This window comes from Acanthisitta chloris, unplaced genomic scaffold (assembly GCF_000695815.1).
Source record: "Acanthisitta chloris isolate BGI_N310 unplaced genomic scaffold, ASM69581v1 scaffold25730, whole genome shotgun sequence".
NCBI classification, from domain to species: Eukaryota; Metazoa; Chordata; class Aves; order Passeriformes; family Acanthisittidae; genus Acanthisitta; species Acanthisitta chloris.
The window spans coordinates 50,674-69,004 of NW_008650336.1; the positions used below are offsets into that span (position 1 = coordinate 50,674).

Sequence of the window (18,331 nt, forward strand, 5' to 3'; positions counted from 1 at the left end):
CTCTCCCCAGCTCACAGGAACAGATGTCTGTCAAGTGCCTCAACTTCTTAGCAGGACACACACAGCTAAGAAGAACACCTAACCTACAGCAAAGAGCTCTATCACGTCAAGGCAGAACTGCTTTTTCCCTCATTTTCCTCAAGTCCCACATGTCTATTTTGGATGTTGCAGCAGCTCAGCTGAGGAGCAGCAGAAGGAGAGCTCATTTAAGCTCGTTTCACTATGTAACAGTGTTTTAAATAGCTGCACTGAAAACTCTCTCATCATCAGCTTTTCAAAGGAAGCTTGCTGAGATTTTGAGCAGCAAAGACAGCTCAAATGCTTCCATACCTGGAACCATTCAGACTTTGAGCTTTGCTCTTTCCATACCTGGAACCATACAGAGACTTTGAGTTTTGCTGTTACCTGCAAAATGTTCCTTTTCTTTCCATCACCTCTGCTGAAAGCATCCATTGCATGCTGACAGCTGGCACTCTGCACAGCCCTGACAGTTTCTCTTACACCAAGCTACTAAACTTTCCAAAACTGGATGATTTCCAACCTCCTATCAATTACTCCAGCCTCAATTAGCTTAGGTGCCTTCAAATCAAGCAGTGTAAATCGAATCAGCACTGCCAGTGGAGTCCTCAGTTCACTCTCAAGAGGCAAAAGAATCTACACTTGGGTGATTGTTTATCTTTTGCAAAATTTGGAAGCTTTGAAGCCAGTAGGTAAGTGAAGAGAGTGTGTGGAATCAAACACCCCAGACCCACCATTTGAGAGGGCACGAGGGGGAAAACAGGTGAGTTATACAGGACATGAGACATTTTACAGTAGCTAAACAGAATCTTCAACACTGTTAACCTAAGCCTGATGCACAAGTTACTGCTCACTAATTAGGTAAGACACATATTTCAGTTATGTTTAAGAGCCTCAGGAATCCACTGCAGCCAAAACTTAAGGATGTTTGTTCATGCCAGATGAAGTGAAGCAAATGCCTTAACATTTAACTCAGATACTGAAATGATCTGGTATCAAATCTGGATTCTTCATAAGAATGTTTAATATTCATGTGGTTTTCATATTTCAGACACAACAAGACAAGTTTGATGGCACATTCCTCAAAGTGTTTTACACATGTTGTTGTGCTCGGGCAATTACAGTTCAGGTTCCATGCTGGGAAGCCAACCCCCCAACACTGCCAATTACACTGCATTTAGAGTCCTTTTAACACCAAGTGATTGCAGCCCACGGGAATACGTTCACCAAAGCAATGGAGGATAACCAGGGTGGTAAACTGAGGTACTTGAACACCATGTGCTCAGTTTCATTAGCAATCTTTAGGGACTAAACCAACACTAACACCACTGGGGAGAGCTGTGGGGCCACTGTAGAAGGGAGATTCTCCCTTGACTGAAATGACTCAAATCTCAACATTACAGATGAGACAAGTAACAAACCAACCATCATATCAAAGCTTCTTACCTAGACACAACTGCCTTGTACAACACTCCCGTAACTCACGTGAGAAAAGGCCAATGGAGTGAGTTCTGTGCCTGGAAGTACAAACCCAAAGGCCTGTGATCTCACCAGTAACTGCACTCTCAAAGCCTGAAGATGGTTGGGCACAATCCAAGGATTCCTTTCTCGGGCCAAACCACACCAACGGAGGATGATTATTTCCACTAACATTCCAAGACAAGAGGTAGCCAATGCTCCTTGCAGCTGTTTCTGCCCATTTTCTCTCTTTTCAGGAGTTTTAGTTCTGTCCTAGTTTCCCTGCATTTACTAAGTTTTGCTCCTACAGAGCATCTTTATGTACCCCATATGTGAGAAAGAATTTATAGCCACTTTAGAATACGTAATCCTTGGTGAGTGCAAATTAAGCAATTTCTTTATATCTGCAGCTCTCAAAGACTGTTACTGACTTGAGAAAACACTGTATTAATGAAAGCAAGATTAAAAATAAGCTTATGGCCCATTTATAGTCATTATGGGCATGATTTCAAGACAGTGTTTTAAAGCAATTATTCCAAACAATTGCATAATGCAAATAATCATCTGGAATAGGTTGCCCAGGGAGGAGTCACCATCCCTGGAAGTGTTTAAGAGGCATCTGATGCTGGAGGACAGGGTTTAGGGGTTTCAGCAGAGTGGCAGGTTAACAGCTGGACTCAATGACCTCAGAGGTCTCCTCCAACCTTGATGATTCTATGATTTTAATGATTAGGTTCTTGTGTTTAAAAAACCCCACACACAAACACAACTTTGAAGACCAACTATTATGCTCCATTTCCAGCTACAAAAGAAAAAGGGAATGAAGACAGCATTTACCCAACATGTATAATGATATATCTCCAGGCTCTCAGTAGGAGTATTTGCCTGCTTTATTTTTTCCTAATTACCTCACCAGATCACGTATGTTGAATGTGAAGCAAAGATCTGGAGCTGTGACATGCCTTGCTCTGTCATCACTGTGCTGTCTAAACACGCCGGATAAAAACAGGTCAGGCACAAGATGGCAAACTTAGACGTGTGAAAGGTTTTGTGAGAAGGTGCTCTATTTCTGAAGCACCATTTGGGCATTTCTGAGGACAGGCACAACATGCCAAACCTGAGCAAAGAGTGTTCTAAGGACACTCAGTTTTTCACCTTTCTGCTAAATTAGGTCTCAGTTTTAAATCCAGTTAAGGGCTCCAGTCCTAGGAACCACAGATAGCTTTGTAATACTGGAGGAAAGAACAGTGAGGTCTATGGTTACTTGCTGTCCTGTGTTAGTGAGCAGTGACAGCAATTTTCCATGACACAGTACAGAATGACTGATGGAAAAATAGTTTCACCATTGGACATGGAGCAGTTCAAAAGTAGAGAATCTGCCTGAGCATTTATCTATTTAAAAGCATTACATCACATATTCTGGAGACAAAGACAGGTAAATCCTGACAAGACAAACAGCTGGGCAGGAGGCAAAGAGAGGCTTCAGAAAACTCAAGCTGTGAAACAGAGAGAAGCCCAAGGTTTGTGCTGGTATAAAGGGAAGAAACTTTGTAAAAAGAGATGTCGAGTTGCTAAGTAAAAAATTAAGCTAATTCCCCCAACAGACAGGGGTATTTGCTTAATTACCATAAATCCAAATCCAGAATTACACTCACTTAATGTAACATTTGCCTTGCCCATATCATTCAGTAGATGCACACAACTCTGCATTCCAAAAAAAAACTCCCATGAGCCTGCTTAAACAATAGAAATATTACTAATAGTAAATACAAGGCACTATATCTGGCAAGATAAAGGGAGGACCTTTTAATCTGTTGTCAGTATTTCCTGGCATGTTAACCTTGTCACAGTCCTTACAGAGGATGAGTATGGCCTGTCCCACCACCCAGGGGCAAAGAGAACACACTTCAGACCATGTGTTCTAGCTAATACCCTGCTTAAACAATAGAAATATTACTAATAGTAAATACAAGGCACTATATCTGGCAAGATAAAGGGAGGACCTTTTAATCTGTTGTCAGTATTTCCTGGCATGTTAACCTTGTCACAGTCCTTACAGAGGATGAGTATGGCCTGTCCCACCACCCAGGGGCAAAGAGAACACACTTCAGACCATGTGTTCTAGCTAATACACAATTGGTGTGTTGTCACCTGATGGGTAAGATGAACAGGTGGGAGACAACAATGACTGGTGAACCAAAACCTTTTTGATCACAGAACTACCACAGTGCTGATGTGCACATGACTTCTGTGAAAGTACTTTGCATGTGAGTGCCTCTTGTCTCCAGTGCCACTTAAAAGACACTTGAACCTCACTTCAAAGTATGACAATTCAAAAATGATCTCTAGACCAATTATACTACTCCTGCACTGTTTAAAGAAATTGGGAGCGCTAGCCATGTACTCTAATTGGATATATTTCTCCTCCAACAGCATACACAGCAGCAACTGGGTTACTAATGCACAACCTCTCAAAGTAATCTGCAGTTTAGAGCCATAGTTACATGTCAAAATACAATCACCAGTTTCTGAACTGTGAAGGTCCAGAAACATATTTGAATTCAACCCCTGTTAGGGTTAGACAGAGGAAAAATCACAGCCAGTTTCTTCCTTGGCTGTAAAGAAGTCAGAAAACAAGTCATAAATGTACTCAGGGATATTATTGTAGTTTGCCAAATAGGTGTGAAACCCATAGGAAAGCCAACAGCAAACCCCTTACAACTCCCACCACAACCCATCCTCTGATACACTCAATCAGTAAATGAAAGAACACAAATTCCAATCAGTTCCTGATGATCTTCTCTAACATTTCTCAGCAAATTCTTTGCCCTCTTTCCCACCACACAGTAACTCTTAACCTGCACTTAATGATGAGTTTATGCCCAGTGAAATTTCTTGAGTCATATTATTTAACCATCCATTAGTTAAAATCTTGCTGAATACTCTGCTGCTCCAGAAATTGTTTGACTATGGACAAACCAAAATTTTATGTGTTTTAATATAAAACATGCTGCCAATGAGAAATCCTCAAACATGACATATATTTGCACCAGCAGCCACCACAGCACAAGTGATGTTAACTTCTACTGATTGCAATTGCTGCAAAGGGTTTGTAACTGTCCTCCTACCCCTCTGGAAATCTACATCCTCAGCCTCCCACCTCAGTTCTCAGCTACACTGCTCACGTGACAGCAGTGTTCTGGTTCTGATGGAGACTCCTGGACACAACTCTCAGGACAACACTAAAGGCAGAGCACAGTAAAGCTGTGTCCATCACACAGCCGCCCCTTGAACTCGTGTGTGTGAGGCAATTACTCCAGCCAGCAGCTCTGACTCCTGTACAATCACACAGCCAAGCAGGGAAGTCCCTGCCAAACCCACAGCTCTGGCAGCACCGACAGGTTCATGTCTCTGGGCTGGGTCTGACCCCAGGGCAGCAGCTGTTTGCAGGAAGGATTATTGGCCACTCGAGTCTCATAGAAGTTTCCACACTAAAAACTGTTGAATGAGATTTGTGAAATGAGAAAATGTGAATGAGATTTTTCCAAATTACTGAACTGTATGAAAATAAACCAACCTTAAATTAACTTTTAAGTCTTGCTGCTAGGATATTGCATTGATTAAAGCAAATACCAGCTCAGCTATAATATCCACCAGCTTTTCAGTGGTACTTATTTCTCATGTTACAGAAGTATTTCATTTCAAGGATTTATTTTTTCCATAAAATTATCTATTTACACTGATGCCAGCCTTAATAAAGGCAGGAGATATTAAAGTGTAAAACTATTGTTATTGCAGTGGGCTACAAGATTTATTTGGAAGCAATTTAACACAGCAGATAAAACTTACTTCACTCAGTGGAATATTGAATTGTTAGGCTTGAACAAAACTACTCCCCAAAGAACCTTTTACTCAATTCTCAATAACAAGAATCTAATAAGCTACTGTCCTGTTTTTGCAACCCACAAGAGAATCTCCCCACATCCCAACCAGGATTTTTATCAGAAAATTAACCCACAGACACCAAATTCCTACAGATGACTAGTTTTTGTCAAACACAAACTTCGGCGTTTTCTTTTAGAAACTTGGCCCATTTTCTAGGTTGTGCCAGAAATGTTCAGTTGTTTTCCAGAACTTCTCACCTCATCTAAGCTGCTTACAGTCCTCAGTAAGCAGGTGGGCAGCCTCAGCCAGGAGTGGAGTGAGCCACCTTGTCCCATGGGAGAGAAACCCATCTCAGGGCTCTGGAGCACAAGGACTAACTGCACAACTTAACCTCAGAGGTATTAAATGTGCTGCCACATTTTCCTAACCCATCCTTATTGGTGTGTTCTCCATCAACACAAGGTATTTTCATACTGCTTGCCTGCCTCCTTCTCACTTGAAATCTGATGCCATGACTTCTTTTTAGGTTCCTCTCCCACCTGCAAAGGCCATTCATTTGTAGGCATCAGCTCTTCAGTGCATGCATGAGGACTGCCCAAGCTTTCCTGCCTAAAAGTCACACACCAAAGTTGTCAAGGTTGAAGAACAGAGGAAAAGGGAAGGTGCAGTACTAGGTGGAGTACTAGTGAGCAGCCAACACAGGATGATGCTCATCAGCTCATTCATGTGGCAAGAAAGAGGCTTGACCTGTGCTAGAGGCTGGGGCAGGACCCAGACCTACTGGCCTCAGGAGCTCCTCTGCCACCTGGGATTTGGATTACCTACATCTGATTACTTTAGCCTTATGCTGCATTTACACCTGAGCCACCTGTAAAGGGCACACAGCTCCAGAGCCCGGACTTGGCCACCCCTCCTGAGGACAGACAAGCTGAGCTGTGCTGCAGCACTGTTCACAGCAGCAACGCTCAGCCCACACACCAAACCCAGTCAGGATACAGCAACAGCAAATACCAGCTTCAGGTTTTGCCTTGTTCTGCTACCACGACAAGAATTGACTTCACATGTGCACTCAGGGAAGCACAAATATGGACAAATTGTCTGGTACCCAGGAAAACCACTCATCTACTTCAAACTCTTCGAATTGTCTGACTCATATTTACAGGAGTACAAACAGAGAAGTGGGGCAAAGGAGGAGAGGAAGCAATAATCATTCTATTTGCTTCCCTAACACCAGCCAAGTTTTCCTAAGCTGCATCCAAAGAAACATGTAAGAGGATCAAGAGAATGGAGAAGAACAAGACACAGATTTATTGAACATGATATACTAGTGAAAAACAGAGTGAAAAGCTTCTTACCGGCATATTGTTTTTGCTATCAGGACAATTTTCATCCTTTTCTACTTGAATCTGCTCCTGACTTCCTGATTTGATAAGGTTTTCAACTGGGTCTGTATCTTTAAATTCAGCTTCTGAACCCTTCATTGCATCAGTTTCATCTTTTACAGTAAGAATATCAGACATCCTCATTAGAAAAGGTTATTTTAAAATTCTACAAGAAATGTGGAACCTTTAGGACAAAGAAAAAAGTCAATCATTTAGTACTTTTAAATTAACAAAGCAAACACCAAACCCACACCTAACCAGCTACCCCAAATAAAGATGATTTTGCTGCAAATAGGATCCCCACTCTGTTAGGATACTTTTTCCTGTGTTGTATCAGAGAGAGTGATTTCTTTTTAACCTCTTATCAGGACACCTCCAATAGCAACACCTGTACAAAGGAGATTTCCACTGACACTTGAGCATTCAGAAACTCCAAATCAAACTAAATTCCAATAGAAACAAAGGAAGATTTTCTCTAAGGAAACAAAGAATTACATATTTGAAAAGGGTTGAAAGTAAATAGATGAATCATAATGCCCCAAGTGTACAAACATGCACAAATTTCATTAGAACTTGAAAGTTTCCTAGTTGCCAGGTAACAACTGGACAAGTTCTGAATGCAGGAATCATCTGATCTACTAAAGGTAGCAAAATTAGCCTTAATAAAGCATTCTCTCAAAAGCAACAGAGAAGGAAGAAAGAGACACATTTGGTAATTAGGATAATAATAACAACCATTATCAGCAATTATAATTTAGAATAATAATTTCAAATTCCCTATGAAAGATAACTAAGGATTAAAGCTGCAACAGAACCACCCCAAATTTTCCCTAGGAAATAAGAAACAACTTCTTGTCATTGCTCAGTTACAGAGCAAGACATAAAATCAAGAATTTTCCATTTCTTAAAAGAAACAAAGAGTAAGATCTGAATGCTTTAAGTCCTTCCAGAAAACAAACAACAATCAAGTAACACCATGGAAAGGTCTCAGGATCTCACTTAGTACCTGATATGTCCTACAGTTTGGGGATTGTGGTCTCCCACAAAAATAAAATAGAATAATCCAAAATTCCTTTTCACAGTTGTCAGCCAAGATGTCAGTTGTAATGAACCATCTGGAATCTGGCAGGAGTCGTCCCATGTCCTTATCCCCAGTGTAGAGTCCTGGACAGAACTACGTTGTCTCGAATCAGCAAGAACATCCCTTTTGAATGCCTGAAAATCAACCAAGAAAACAGATTATACTTTTATTTGGTGTGGGTGGGGAGAGGGAATATGATGACACCCAAAAACTTCAACAGTCATTTCGAGGAACAAAAAACCCACAGAACAAATCAGCGTTTGTCACATCCATTCTCCTTTCTCTATCTAGCAGCAGCTACACTTTTCATTAGACTTCCAAGCTATTTCTGCATTACAGAGATAACAAGTAGGCACAAAAAACATGTTGTTGGCATTCCTAGTGAAACCTTTTCTATAAACAAGCAGGTAACTTCCCAGAGAACCTGAAACACACAGCCCAGCAGGTGTGGAGGAGGAACAGGCCAGGAAAGCTCACAAGTCCCCGACAGCCTAACAGTGTTTTCCTCATCAATATTCTACTAGCACAATATAGAATCCATATTTCAAGCAACTTGAATTACAGGCGAGTGTTACGTTATTCAACTAAATAATTACCCTTGAATGAGGATTTAGGCATTTTTACAAAACTGCTCCTGTTCCACCTTTACCAGATTTGCTTTTCTGAGAAGTCAGTCACATCCCCAGCCACGAGGAGGCATGTGAAGCGGAAGGCAGTGGCAGATCTCTGCCAGCAAACAGAACGTGGCTGAGAACACCTCGTTGTGCTGCAGGACTCCCATGGCACAGCACTGCACTGGCACCAAGAGCACCGTGGCACACACACGGCCAGGTCCTTGCAGCTGAGGTTACAGCCTGGCTAGATACCTTCCCAGGGCTGAAGAAACAACAGTTTGATAAGAGAGGAGATCCTGGAGACATTTGGCTTACTAAAATTTGCTGCAACGTATGGAAAAGAAAGACAGGAGGTAATGGGCTGTGCCTGAGACCTGTAAAAACCCATATATTTACTGAGTCTAATGGAGGGGAAAGGATTACAGAGGAAAGGGCAGATTGGAAATAAAAAGTTGCAGAAGGGCCACAAAGGATGTGCAGCACTGTTTGTTGTTGATGTGGCTGTTCCACACAACTCAGATCCCAACACAAGATGTGTGAAGAAGCTCAGATTAATAACCTTCACCTATTCAGAGAGCCTGTTTGATTTTGGTGACTGACATATTATTTTTACTGCACTTAGATAAATGTAAAAAAAATAATTACAGGCTGGACACAGAACCCCCCCCCAAAACATTTATGTCCAATTGCAAATATAATATTGGGAAATCATAAAATCATAAAGGTTGGAAGAGACCTTTAAGATCCTCAAGTCCAACCACGCACCAGCACTACCAATTGGAACTCCCAAACCACTAAACCATATCACCCAGTGCCAGGTCCAGATGCCTCTTAAACATCTTCAGGGGTGCTGACTCCACCACCTCCCTGGGCAACCTATCCCAGTGCCTGAGCACACTAACAGTGAAAAAACATGTTTCTAATATCTAATCTCAATCTCCTCTGTCTCAGTTTAAAGCCATTCCCTCTAGTCACTGCAGCCATGGCAGAAAAGTGTGTAAGTAAAACAAGTATAATTTATTTGCTACCCCCTACACAAGCTACAAACATAGTAACTATAACCAACATCTCGAAGTTTTATCTTTAATTCTATCAAATTCACTAAGCTCCTGTCCCTTTGCAACACCATTTTAAAACTGGTATCAGCATGCTCAGTTACCAAAACTCATGTTTGCTTGCCTATGTCAATTCAGAAAACTGGTGCACAAGAAAAAAGTCCTTATGCTTTCTGCAACAACCTAACTGCAAATCAGCTTATAAATTGTTCTGAACAGATTTTTTTTTCCCCACAGCTGGATTTAAAGCCTGCAGATTTGGTGTTACATAGCCTACAGTCAAAGGGACAGAACTGAGGAAAAATTGTAGTTTCAATTTACAAGGAAAAATATCAAGGTTGTGGGTTTATAGAATGTGCTCTTACTGCTTTCTCTTGCACAACCTAGAGGACAAGTGATAAAAACCCACATGGCTGAGTTCTATGGTGGCATCCTCCTGGAAAACCACTGGGTCCTTTGTATCAGGTTCAAATCATCATATGTAAACCCACTAAATTGACTTGTAATGAGTAGAGATATTTCTGGGAACAGGATCTACTCAACTTAATCCAATTTCTCTAATAGGCATCAAGAATTCCATCTCCTCCTTGTCTTTAGTGTAGATGGAGACAGAAAGATCTGCTCTGCCCATGATGGAAGAAATCCATTCTTTTAAAAAGAAGGTAGAAGACAGAAGGTGATTTTGTTTTGTTCTTTGCTAAAGTAGTTATTGGTATCATTGTTGTCAAAAGACCCCAGGAACAGCTGTCAAAATAACTGGTATTAATCAAACTCGGGGCAGGAAATTGGATTAGAAGGGCAGGGGTGAAAAAATTCACATTCAACACGCAACGTGCACACACTGTCAGTGGGGAAGTAAAACTAAACCCGAGTTCTCAGACAAGCTGTTCACTGACACCTCAAGAGAATTCCTGCACAGACCTCAAGAGTATCCCTGGCTGTGGACAAGATCCACCTCCCTCATTTTCACCAGGATTATGTGTTTAGCCCCTAACCGGGTTAGGTAGTCAAAACTAACCAGTGCTGAGTTCCCAGTGAGACTTGTTGCCAGTCACTCAGCAATCTCCAGTGCTGAATTCCCAGTGAGGCTAGTTGCCAGTCACTCAGCAATCTCCAGACTGTCTGCAGCACCTTGGGGTAGCTCTAGTCACGTGCAAAGCTGCACTTCCCTTCACACGTTGCTTGAACTTTACTATTTAACTTTTACCACTTGAAACCCCTTTACACATGCCCAGAGGAATCACAGCAGTAGGTTATTTTCCATACTATTTATCAAGTATTCCATTAAACTGATTATAAGGATAATCTTCCCTAGAGAGGAAATATCAGGTAGGGGAAAAAAAAATGCCTAAAAGATGCTCTGCATTAAACAACAATTACCATCACTAAAAAAGACTAGACTAGTATTATCCTCATCAGAAGTTGTATGGAGTACTTCAGGGGAACCTACAGATTCACCTGTTTGTCCTTTGGGAGACCTGAGCTTTGTCCAAGGACCATGTGATTTCAAAAAATCTGTTACAGGAGTAGGTGCATGACAAAGAAAGCAAATCAACAAGCACTGGCCTCTGACCATAACTTACACAGCAGCTTTGTGCAGCAACTCCCTCCACAGCTCAAGTGGAAGAACCACCTGATGGTGACAAAAATCCTCCTCACATATGGAAGTACACCTTTTTTTTTGTTGTTTGCTTGAGAAAAGTCAGGACCCTTCCTAGCAAAAAAGATCTTTATAGAGACTCATATAAAGACTTGCCACAACATAGCTTTTTTTTTTCCCAGCCATTTTGCACCTCAATTATTTTAGGCAACATTTAAACACAATATAAACATATTTACATTAGCATCATAACCTCAGGGTTCCTGTGATCAGAGCAAACACCGACTCTCCCCACCTCTGAAAACACTCATAAAGTTACATATGTTTCTTTGTTAGGATGAAAGGGGAGAAATGTTTCTGCCTTAAGCAGAAAGATATTGATCAAAATTATCTTATTCTTACATTAGCTGAAAGTATGGATGTAACTAAAAGATAATTACTGCACCTAGCTACTGCTTGGTGCTAGAGGATCACTCCCTGTGCACAGTTCTTGGAAACAATTATTTGGCAAGTCAGACCAATGCACCAGTTAAACCAACACTTAATCACTGCTGCCATCAGGGGAGGTCCTGCTGCTGCTTCTCCCTGCAGCCTCTGCCCCATGGTCCCACCTTCACCTCTGCATCAGCTCAGCTGTTTGCTGACCTTGCCATGGTGTGATACATCAAAAAGTGACCGAGAACCATAAAGTTCTTTGGCTAGGGCATGTTTTTTGTTGGCACACAGGAAAGCACCAGGAGCAACAGCAACAGTTGTACAGGTCTTTCTGCAGTGGTGACTTACAGCTCTGTCCCAGCAATCCATTAAGGACACTTAACAGCAGCAGCCCAACTGAAATAAAGCTATGGGAAGGTGCAGATTAATAGTATTATCTATTAATTGAGTGCCTGTAGATGAAACCCGCAACAAAAGATGGACAACCTGACAAATATCTACAGTTGGAGAGATTAGTCCCTTCCGGGAAAGTTTCCTTAGGGGAGAGGTAGGAAAAGGATTGGAGCAAACTGCCTCAGGCGATAAAGGAGAAGGAAAACCAAAAATAAACTCCTGATGACAACCTTGAAAATCCTGACTGGGAGAGCAAGGGAGGATTCCAGAGGGAACAACAATTCTGCTGCCCACAGAAGGGCCAGGCTGTGCTCACAGATGCTCCAGGAGCCATAACGCGGGGACTGCAACCAAAATCTTGCTCTCCCTCTCTCAACCAGTGCCTCTGTGGCTGAGGCTGTTAAAATCGACCACACAGCATCTATAAAACTGTAGCAGTTGATCCTAAGATTACCATTAATTTAACAGAAAATTCAAAGCAGTTTGTACGATCATGAGAAATGGAAAGTGGAACTATGCAGAGGGAGCTGTTCCCTTTTTCCAGAAAAGCCAGCACACACATGTTTTCTGTATGTTATCTTAAGGCTAAACTTTGAGACCCATTAAACAACTAACCAGGGAGCAAAGAGTCCTGGGCTGCCTACAGAACTGTCACATTGTGCAGGTCTGATCCTAATTGGAACAACAATTAAAAACAAATAAACGAGGAACTGGTCCACTTTGGATGCACAAATCAAAAAGATTCCCTAACCTTGTTTATATTTATATACTAGAAAATGCTGTACCAGTGAATCTATGCTGACTTAAAGACAATTAAATCAAAGTTTAATGCTTTTCCCAAAGATACTATTTACTCAGGTTTTGAAGTACCACATTAATCAGTTAACAACTGAATGCTATTTACTGCATCAGCATTAGAAGCTACTTTTTACTTGATTAAATTCACCAAGCTATTTAGTAATCAGATTTCCAAAGAAACAATACGATGATAAATCAGAATACAAAAGCATAATGTGCACTTACTCTGCCTCTTCCAAAATGAAATAAGGACTGAATGCATTCCCACTGTCTGTGCAAGTTATGTCCTACTACCCAGTGTAGACATCATCAAAAAATAAATTTACAGAAGACTTCTGCAGACCTTGAGAAGATTCCCTCCAATTCAGAAGGCAAATCGCACAAGTGGGAGCCCAACAGCTCTCACAGGTCTCTCTAGTTCATCTTGCTGCACTGCTGTAATCTGCTCTCCTCTCTGTCAGAGGTTCTGCCGAAGGGGCAGGACAGAAGTTTACACTCCATCACCCTAACTTGGCCTGAGCTCACACAGACCTTCAGTGCCTGTCACACCAGGACCATCAGCCACCTCCCCATGCCCTGACTGCAGCCTGCAGAGAAGGACAGACAGACAGCCTTAAAGCACAGAACATCTGCCAAACATCCATTTCAGACCTTACACACTTCAGTGTACAGGTTACCAGCAGGACATTATTTGTACAACTGTATTGCTGCATATCAGAAACAAAACCTGAAACTTGCCCTCAGTCTTGTAATTCATCATCCTTAAATACCTCCTTTCCTTGACTGAGGTGGTGTACACACTACAACCTCCCAAATACTTTTCAAGAACACCACAGTGCCCTTCTTTGTGACACTCAGGGCACAAGGTAGGACACTGCCATTGCTCATCAGATAGCTGACAGGCTTTTAAAGAGGACACCGTTCACAGGAACAGGCATGTGAGAAGCCAAGGTGTATTATTAGTAACTATCCCTCCCCCTCCTTTTATATTTTAAATTCTGAGCAATAATCTAAGGCTCTTTAATCCTGCCTCACCTTCTCCTGCGAGTTCACTCCTGAATGCAATAGAAAAGCTTAGCTGACAGTGACAAAGAATAACAAGGTAATTCCTTCAGGAATGTAGTTGCATAAATGAGAATAAGAATTTAATAACCAACGAGACCAGAGCAGTCTTTTATTCTACATTTTGACAGGAAACTACAGTATTCAAGTATTTATGATCAGGAGTTTGTTGTTGGCATTTGTGACCCATAAACTCAAAAAATACAACTTGAAATGTACACTGGAAAACCTCTGTCACTATACAATGCCTCCTCAGAGAGATCTGGTCCTCAGGAGGGTCAGCTGCTCCATTCTGCACAAAGCACTGGCATTCTCCTTTGAGTTCCCTTCTTGCACTTCACTTTGGACTTCCAGGATATGAACAGTCAGAGCCAAGTACATCAAAGGAAGTAAACACCTTTGGTTTGCTCAGAGAAAATGGAACAGTCCTCTGGATGCAGCTCCTGCTGCAATGGAACAGGACAATGGGGATCTGCTAAGCTGCTTCCAGCTTGCTATTGAATCTGGCACTTCAGATATTGTTCTTTTAACCATTTAGGAAAGGGTTGGCACACTAAGATACTACCTAAGGAAAAAAAATCCCACTAGAATCTCACTTGTTCAGACTGCACACCATGAAGAACAGTGAAAGTCCAAGCTCCAACAAATGCAGGGCTGCTGATGAAATTACAGCTCTAGCACTGAACGAGCTGTGGTGGATGAAAACCCACTTGGCTTACATTTGCATATTGTTATCAAACACAACTCTGTGGCTAGGCCACTCTCATTAAGGTAACTAAAATAATCTTCAATGGTTTATACACTGCTTAAAGCTGTAGCTCCATGAGGACCTGGTTGGTTTTTTTGTTTTTTTTTTTTAGCTTTAGTGGGAGAGGGAAAGCATAATTTCTGAAACAGACTTCACAACAGCTCACTAAACACTTTTTTATATAATTGCCTCTTGGCAAGCATCTGCACAGGGTAACCTATGTTGGCAGACAAAAGCCATTTTAGCTTGAACACTGCTACAGCATTAACCTTTCAAAAATGCCATACCACAGGGGGGGCAAAGCATTAGGTTAGTGGAAAATACCTATGTGGAATGGCTAAGCCTCTCCTCCCCCAAAGAACATGTCTGTCCAAAGGCATGAGGAGAGAACTATTTAGAAATGCTTATGAAATACAACATGACGTGTCTTTAGCTTTTGCTAGCATAGTTCTGTTGGCTTGGGAGGGGGAAATGAATGCCCTTCTCACATGACATTGCTGTACCAGCAAAAGCTCTGTAGAAACAACTATGCTGACGAAGATTTTGTTGGCTTAGCTTTCATCATTCAGAGAAACCCAACTGACAGCAGAAAAACTCCTCCTGGCTCTTGAGCCATTCCTACTCTGGGAGCTCTGTGGCAGATGTACACACAGTTCTGTCTGTGTCCCCACACCAGAACCCTCCCACAGCTTCCAGCCATTTCATCTTTGCAGCAATCCCCAAACCTGCCCTTTCCATCCTCATGTTGGTCATATTCCATGCTCACCCATCATCCTTTATTAGCTCCTTTAGTCTTCTGTTTCCCCCCCCCCAAAATGCTTCACTCATTTTCCACTATATATTTAGAAAGCTTCCAACAATTCCAGGAAACACATTCTGTAATACCACACAGCACAAAGCTCTGCATCACCACATAATCTCTTTAATATTGATCTGTATGTATCCATTTAATACCCTTAAGTCATAAAGTCAGTCAGATCAAGGACCCAAAACTGAGGCATCTGCCTGTTTTCACCTACCAAATAGCAAGTCAGTTGTCTTATTAAAAACAACTCTTACAAACTAGAGAAGAATCATATTAGTAGATCATTCCCTGAAGCTTAATTTCTAGTGTTAAGGCCTTAAAATGGAACAGGAGAAGAGTAACAATATGCTCTTTCTGTGTCAATTGGAAATCATTAGTTTGGGGAAAACTAACTGGCTTTCCCTTTATGAGCTTATCAATACTTATTAAATGTCAGAGGTTTTATAGCACAATAAAGTGTAAGCACAGTCTGAGCTGTTCACAGGTACGTTAAAAATATTTTTAAAATAGAATTAAAACCTTGCTTTATATTACCAAACTGTAAACTAACCAAAGGCATCTTCAAGAATCTTCTCAGCTCAGCATCGATTAATGTTAATAACAGGAAAAAAGTAAGAGTACATAAACATTTTCGGTTCAGATACCATTAAAAATCATCTTGCTACTCAAAAGACTTCACAGATAGCACATAAGAAAAAGCACATGAAGAAAACGTGTGACACCAAATGAAGTCCATGCCATCTACATGTCCTCAGATGATACAGTACCAAACTAAAACCTCAGAATAGCCAAAGATCAATTTTTTCCCAGTTATTTTAAGTAAATGAACCGAAGCATTGCCTGTGACTATTTTCAGTGGACAGCCTTCAAACTGCAGCTTTCTTCAAAGACACAGATCTCCATTTCGTTTAGAAACTGCACACACCAACCCACAATTTTTCTATACATAATCCAGGCTTTATTCTTAGAATACATAAGTTAACATTTTCCCATCGTATCCCCATGGATAACAACAGGAAAAAACATTTTCAAAAGTGACACACACATTTCAGCAGTGGCTGGCAGGAACAGCCTCCTGGAGTTACCAGGCAAGATTAAAGTTTCTGTTTAGGGCCCTAAAATACTCAAGATTATGAAATGGATTTGGTTTACAAAAGAGTTACAAAGCAAAAGGTTAAACAGGCACTTTTTTTCATCCTATAACAAAATTCACTAACGTGGTGAATTACTGTTACATTATGGTTTTTTCCAGTACAAAATAAAGAGAAAATCCCCCAAAGCAAACAAGAGAAATGTGACAAAACTTTCCCTGGGGCACTATCAATGCTCTCACCTAGGTGGTGTTTCCATAGCTTCACAAACAGCACATCACATCGAGGAGATACAGACCCACACCGTTTGGCAGCTTAAAAATCTATTATAAACATCATGTAAAAACAAATCAGAATTTCAAAACTGTCTACCTACAAACATTAATCCTCAGGTGCTGCATTTCTGCTCAGCTGCTAACAAAGCCACAGCAGTTCTGATGTCTGCTTTGATAGTGCAGAAACTTGCTCAAAATCTCAATGACTGATCTTCATGGAATCAAGTTTCATGAATTTAACAGCCATCCAAAATTACTTGGTAATCTCAAGAAACAGACATTTAGTGCACAACACAAGAGAGTCATCAACACCCTGCACAGGAAAAAACACATTTTCATGTAGCCTACTGTAAATACTGCTGCTGTTTTGAATTGAAATCTGTTTTTCAGTTCAAAACTTATCCATATAAAAAAATTAATCTTATAGTTTCTCATTGGAATGGAGATAACAGTAACACTTACAAAAATATATAGTTATCTTCCTCATTTATGCCACCTTGGGAAATTGTCTTGTTTTAGCAGAGATACTTACAATGGTTTTCCAATCCCAGCATGAATAGAATTAAAATTAGCAAAAATGCCATTATAAAATGAAAGGATATAAGAAAGTCAATGTTTAAAGAAGAGATTTAGGGATGCTGATGATCTCTGTTAACTGATTAGGCCTAAAATGGCTTGGGGGGGGGGAAGGGGAAGAAATGCAAATAAAACCCAAATGCAAACTGCAGTTTGTCTCCAGACATTTCACTCTCCCCTCAGACAGCGTTTGAATACTCTGTTTCAGAACTCACATACCTGCATCCTCCTGGCATTTTGCTGCATTATGCAGCTCCCGAGGACGTGCTCTCCATCACCTCTCCCCCAGGGCTGTCAGGGCTCCGCGGCCGCAGAGGCACTGCCAAAGCCTCGGAGACAATGGCAAATCAACAGCTGGGCACTGTGCTGTCACTGCCACCAGCCACAGGCTGCACTGCTCTGCTCTGCACAGCCACCCGGAGCTCACACAGCTCCGACGGGGCTGTACAATGGCTGTACAGATTTTCATCACTTTTGCCACTAACTGCTCTCAAAATGAGAGTTTATACCACACTATAAGAAATTTTGGTGTGACAGAGAAGTAGGACAAAAACAACTGTACTGCAGAGGAATTAATTTCCTTCCTCAACAGTTTTATTCCTTTGGTTTGGCATTGTGGCCACAAGAGTCAGCTCACAGTGGCAGCAGATAAACGCAGAATGAATGCCATGACAATCTTCTGGGCTGGCATCACTGCCATCAGAACCCAAATAAGGAAGAAAAACATTTTCTGAACAGAGAAGTAGGAGAAAAGCCAGTTATGTGTTAGTTATCACACTTCCAAAATCAGTATCCAGCCCAGGGGTCTAGAATTTTCTTTCCTGTGAGAAACTGCTATCCCTGCCCCATCTGTAGCATCACCACAGTGCTCAGCAGCACTGCTGCACAGTGACAATCCTCTTTCTGTACTTCTCCAGTGGTAAGATTTAAAATGACAATAAAAATATACATGTGCATATATATACACTCATTGCTATAACATAACATCTCATTTCTATAATATAAAAACCATAGTAAATAATAAACAACCACCATAACAAAAAACATAGGAAGAT

The 18,331-nt window shown here is 41.2% G+C and overlaps 1 protein-coding gene across 2 annotated transcripts in view; it reads right to left on the minus strand.

Moving 5' to 3' along the window:
- R3HDM1 (R3H domain containing 1) overlaps window positions 1-7,936 on the minus strand; it is a 50,764-nt gene extending 42,828 nt beyond the window's left edge. The window contains exons 1-2 of one of the 2 annotated variants that reach the window (XM_009084694.1): window positions 7,750-7,936; window positions 6,717-6,927 (exon numbers count right to left, since the gene is read on the minus strand). In XM_009084694.1, the coding sequence (XP_009082942.1) occupies window positions 6,717-6,887 (171 nt within the window). In that variant the 5' untranslated portion in view covers window positions 6,888-6,927; window positions 7,750-7,936. The remainder of the gene's footprint in view (window positions 1-6,716; window positions 6,928-7,749) is intronic. The other variant, XM_009084702.1, reaches the window with a different exon arrangement.
- Between the last annotated feature and the right edge of the window lie 10,395 nt (window positions 7,937-18,331).